The 4,915-nt window shown below is 49.3% G+C and overlaps 2 protein-coding genes across 2 annotated transcripts; one reads left to right on the top strand and one right to left on the bottom strand.

The window, feature by feature from the left end:
* The first annotated feature begins 2,408 nt into the window (after positions 1-2,408).
* LOC141816136 (CASP-like protein 1B1) lies at positions 2,409-3,280 on the top strand. The gene is made up of 3 exons (XM_074703975.1): positions 2,409-2,655; positions 2,736-2,847; positions 2,920-3,280. Exons 1-3 carry the CDS (start codon positions 2,429-2,431, stop codon positions 3,154-3,156), a joined length of 576 nt encoding a protein of 191 aa, XP_074560076.1. The 5' UTR covers positions 2,409-2,428; the 3' UTR covers positions 3,157-3,280.
* On the bottom strand, positions 3,280-3,818 carry LOC141816137 (basic leucine zipper 4-like). Its single transcript, XM_074703976.1, has one exon. The coding sequence runs from the start codon at positions 3,792-3,794 to the stop codon at positions 3,390-3,392; it is 405 nt and encodes a 134-aa protein (XP_074560077.1). The 5' UTR covers positions 3,795-3,818; the 3' UTR covers positions 3,280-3,389.
* Between the last annotated feature and the right edge of the window lie 1,097 nt (positions 3,819-4,915).

Here is a 4,915-nt window from a genome sequence, read left to right as displayed (position 1 = left end):
CAATCGTCTGGAGGCGGGTGGGAGTCATAGCACGGAGTCGGGGAACATGTCGTATGTGACATCGGACTCGTCGTACTCGCCAAATTTTTATTATGGTGGCGACGAGAGATATAATTATTCCGGGTCAGCATTCCCTGTCTGGTCCACGTCCAATAATGCGGCTAAGTCAAGCTCGACCACGAGGTTCGTTGGGTAAAATCACATTAGAGCGATGTCTTGCAAGACGGTCAAGTTCACGTCGTCGATGAGCCGACACCCTCATGTGGGCCTGTTCCACCAGAAAAGTACGTCTGGTCATGGGTGGACCACCGCCACGCACACTTGCAAAAGCGCCTGGGCCACGGTCGCCTCCGCGCTCGCTTGGCCTGCGACCTCTTTATGCGCCACTAGGCCACGGACGTCTCCGCGCCTGCGTGTGAGGCGTGCAGGGCCATTGCCGGGGACGTGGCCGCGGTCTGCGCGGCCTCTATGCTAGGCTCGCTTGGCCATCGTGCTGGTTCGCCCAGACCGCGTGGCGACGAGCGTCCGCGGCCTGCGAGCCCGCGTGACCACGGACTATGCGGCCTCGCGGGAGGTCGCGGTCGGCACGTCTGTGCGCATTGTCGCGGGCCGCGAGACCTGCATGACCGCGTGAGCGGCCTGCATGGCCATGGACGACGCGCCCGTCCACATGGACGTGAGCCGCGTCCCTCGCAGGCTTGCGAGCAGCGCCTGTAGTGCGCTCACGAGCAGTGCCTCTGTCCAGTTCGTGTGAAGCACCTCCGCCATGCAAGTGAACGTCGACTGAGCGAGTAAAGGGAGAAGCGCGCAGTGCTACAGCATAATCCCTTGCAGTCATCAGTCATCGATATCTAGTTGGCGCCACAGACTCCTGCGTGGGTGTCGGGTCGCTGCCAACCACGCTATCCCCATCGTTGTCGGTGGAGATCTCTGTCGGTTCAAAATCATCTTCTTCCATTGCAGCAAGCTCTTGTGCATGGAGATCATCCGATGACATCGTGGAGAGAGGAATGCGAAGGCTCTGATACCAATGTTCGATCTGGATCAAGATGATTTCCTTGTGCATTGTGGAATCTCGTAGGATCGGGAAGAAGCCTACAAGAGTCTTCATAGTTTCTCGCTCCAAATGTCCTCGGGATTCGTGGTGATGTCCCGTAAGAGAAGTCTCGTACTCGTGTGTGTTAGAGAGAGAGAAAGGGAGAGTCTTGAGCAGTTCCTGTCCAAGAGAGAAAACTCTCTTCGTTTGCATGCGTATGGGAAGAAGAAGCTGAGACCTCATTGCCTTTTATAGAAAAAACAAACAACCGCACAACGGTTTGTTTCTTTCCAAAGGTTGCCTTGGTGCCCAGCGGTTTGTCTCTTCCAAAGGTTGCTTTTGGTGCCCGCTGTGGGCAACAACCACCCATAGTTAGCACTTCTGATATAATTAAATGACTAAAAATTAAAATAGTGGAGTCTCATACACATAGTTTAAATGTAAATAAACCATCCTCGGGGTAATTGTGCCGCAGTAGGATATCCAAGTTATCACCCAAGCACTTACGGTTCGATCCCCAGCTATGACGTATTTGTAGGAATTTTTTTTCAAATGGAGAGCGCAATCAAAGGATGTTGGGTGTCTGGGCTGGCCATACTTTCCGATTTACCTTGGTGGCCGGTGGGAAACTTCCATGGGGCCGGACCGGATCGGTCACCCCTAGGGATAGTCAATGAGGCTAACTGGGATTTATCAATTTTTTTTAAGATGTAAATAAACCATGGTTTTGTTCCATGAAATGACTATTTTATGGTATTAGGAAATTGCAATTCATAATGAGAAAGCACATGAGAGGGTAACAAATTGTCATACCTTCCCTTAACCTGACCAAGAACTTCTTGACCCTTTGCACCATATCCATTGTCCGCACCATTCTACAAAAAACAGAATAACTGAGAATTCAAAAAATGTGATAATGAAGTAAGCTACTCTTCAGGAATCAATATCTGAAGACAATATACTTTGGCCCAGTAAGAATTATCCTTGAGTCTGCCATCAACAAATTTAACATCATCCACCTTTACCCTTTGAATGTTTACGTAACACAGTACACACAAAACAGATAGCTTGACTGATAATTAATCACAGTGGCTAAATATAAGATAGATTGGATAGCTTATCAACCATAACTTCGAAAAATAGTTTGCAAGTTTACACACACAAGGAGGTTGGTTTGGTAAGAAAATGTAGTGGCAAGGAAGCTACTTAAACCCATAAGAAACCCTAAACTGCTCTGCTTTAATCAAGCGTGTTAACAACACTTAACTTTGTTTACTTCACCCAAGCAACTTCATCTATTTAACGCCCCTTTTCTGTCCTCTTAATTCGCATCTCATCCTTCACTTAATCTCTTCTTAGTAGTAACAAAGCACAGACCCTTCCTCTCCAGCAATGGCAGACGAAAACGGGAAGCAAACTGAGACGGAGAGCAGGCCGTGCCATCAAACGGTAGCCCTGTTACTCGTTTCACTAAGGTTGGCAGCTCTTGTGGCCACCTCCACGGCTGCAGGGCTCATGGCATTCAACAAGGAGACAAAAACAATCACAGTGGCCGTGGTGGGGACCAACCCCATTCTCCAGTCCTTCACTGCGGCATTTCAGCAAACACCTGCCTTTGTGTAAGCTTCGTCCTTCTCTAGCGTCGACATTTGAGATCCATTACGATTTTGCATTTTGACATTTGGCTTCTTCGTCACAGATACTTCGTGCTTGCCAATGCCCTAGCGAGCTTGTATAACCTACTGGTGATGCTGCTCCGGCCATGCTTGAAGAACAGAGGACGTCAAGTTTTAGTGCATCTGTTGGACATGGTAAGTGGGCTTCTCCCGTCGTAGAATGACCACGGAGAGTTTTTCCGCTGAACTGTTGCAGTGTTTGAGCAGGTGGTGTTTGCTTTGGTGGTGACTGGGGCAGCAGCTGCAGCATCCATGGCGGAACTGGGGAAGAATGGGAACAAGTATGCGCGATGGAATCCTATCTGCGATAGATTTGAGGCCTTTTGTATTCGTGGAGGGGCGGCTCTTGTTGCTGCCTTCATTGGAGCTGTCCTGCTCCTGCTCATGAACGCTTTCTCCGCCATCGGTTTGACGTGCAAGAATGAGGCAAGCAACAACAATTAGTTCCTCGCCATATACGTGTACGTGCATGTGCATGTGCTTGTGCTTGTGCTTGAGACTCGTGTTGTGTACTGTTTACCGACTTGACAATTTAATTATCGTTATCGTTCAGATAACTTCAAGTTTATGCAACTTTAGTCGGGAGTTTTTCGCTGATTAATCATTTGAATGGATCGACGAACAGAGAGTTAACCAAAAGACCAGATTAATTAAGCGAGTCCAATCCATTAATAATTTCACGTCATCAGTGACGCCAGGGCTTGTTCGTGAGCCAAACCACCGCGCGCCGCCGTCAACACGTGGCGGAGGAGGATGAGCTGGCGGAGCTCGGAGAGCCTTCGGCCGAGGGAGGCAAACTCCAGCCGGAGCCGGCGGTTCTCGTGGCGGAATAGCAAGCAGCGGTGGGACATGGACCCGGCTCGGTTCGCAAGGTCGCGGTTCAGAGACATGAGGCGATCCGACTCGGTCCGGAGCTCCTCGAAGCGGCGGCGCTTGCGCACGCGGCAGCGGCGGGCGGACTCGCGGTTGGAGATCTTGCGGCGGAGCATGCGCTGCTCGTCCGGGGACCGCGGTCCGGTCGATCCGGAAGGAGAGCAAACCGGGCCGGGGGAGTCGAACCAAGAGGGGTCGAGGAGCAGCATGGCGAGTAATTAGACGGCGAAGGCGAGGAGTCGGAGGAAAGGGAAGGAAGAAGGAGGCGAGCAGCCGCATTTATACACGTGACGGCGGCTGAGAGCATTCGTAAAAAACGTGAGGAGGACTAATCCATTCTCTGTGCGGGAGTTGATCAGGCACGTCGGCTCGAGAAATGGACGGCGGATGGATGGAACGCATGGGAAAAAGTATGGCAATGACCTGACGAGGTCCAGATGAAGCGTTGGCTTAACGACGAAGGAAGCGGTGGCGTTTGGATTCGACTAGATTTTACGTGGACGTCGTTGACCACGTGTACTGCTGCGTCAAAAGGCAGTTGACAGTTACTATTAGATTTTGACTGACGCATGGTCATGCATGATGTCCATGATCATCCTCTCCTTTTCTTTCCTGCTCATTTTTTCCGTGAATGTAACGAGACTGTAATCTTTTGTCTGCGAGTGACAAAAAGATCGACAATCCTTGCATGCTTTATGCTCAAAGTAGATGCCATGCACAGTCGTATCTTTGTCAAGATGTTGGCCAACGATATCCGTCACGTTAACTAGAAGCCACTGGAGCAGATGTGGGAACCTAAATGAGTGCATGTATCATGGGCACAGACTTTAGTTGGGCGCCGTGCGATTAAAGAACTCTCTTTTTATGCCTACGTCAGTCTATCAACAAGAGATAAGGATAAACATTTATATTTGAATGAAAATAAATGAGGACGAACATTCCTTATGCAGTATAATTAGTGCATTTTAGATCATTTATAGTGCAAGTGGTCGGGTGACTAATTACTTCCACTGTATCAAATATTCAAGTCTCGATATATCTTTTGCCAAATTACTCAGTCGGTTAGGATGTTTGTCCGATGCTTTCTCATAAGATACTTTGATATTAGATGGTGCTCTATGTTACTCCCCTCGGATAGGATCTTTGGGATCTTAGTGATATATATGACTTCAGCATGCTTAAATGGAATGGAACACTGAGTAAACGACCTTGAGCCTTGATAGAATTAGCTCCAGTTTGTGAGCCACCTTGTCTAGATCTCTTTATGATTCGAAAGAGTTCCTCATACCACATCACAAATCCCTTGTGTCTCTTAGGCTTGCGCAACACC

This window comes from Curcuma longa, unplaced genomic scaffold (assembly GCF_044706935.1).
Source record: "Curcuma longa cultivar G26 ecotype Majalengka, Jawa Barat unplaced genomic scaffold, ITB_CL_G26_1.1 contig_14452, whole genome shotgun sequence".
Taxonomy (NCBI): Eukaryota; Viridiplantae; Streptophyta; class Magnoliopsida; order Zingiberales; family Zingiberaceae; genus Curcuma; species Curcuma longa.
Note: the sequence above shows the minus strand (reverse complement) of the source record. Positions and strands in the feature narration are given on the sequence as shown.

Coding starts and splice junctions, on each gene's coding strand:
- LOC141816137 (XM_074703976.1), bottom strand. CDS start 3,794: ATGCTGCTCCTCGACCCCTCTTGGTTCGACTCCCCCGGCCCGGTTTGC.
- LOC141816136 (XM_074703975.1), top strand. CDS start 2,429: ATGGCAGACGAAAACGGGAAGCAAACTGAGACGGAGAGCAGGCCGTGC. Junction 2,656..2,735: donor CAGCAAACACCTGCCTTTGT/GTAAGCTTCGTC, acceptor TCTTCGTCACAG/ATACTTCGTGCTTGCCAATG. Junction 2,848..2,919: donor TAGTGCATCTGTTGGACATG/GTAAGTGGGCTT, acceptor GTGTTTGAGCAG/GTGGTGTTTGCTTTGGTGGT.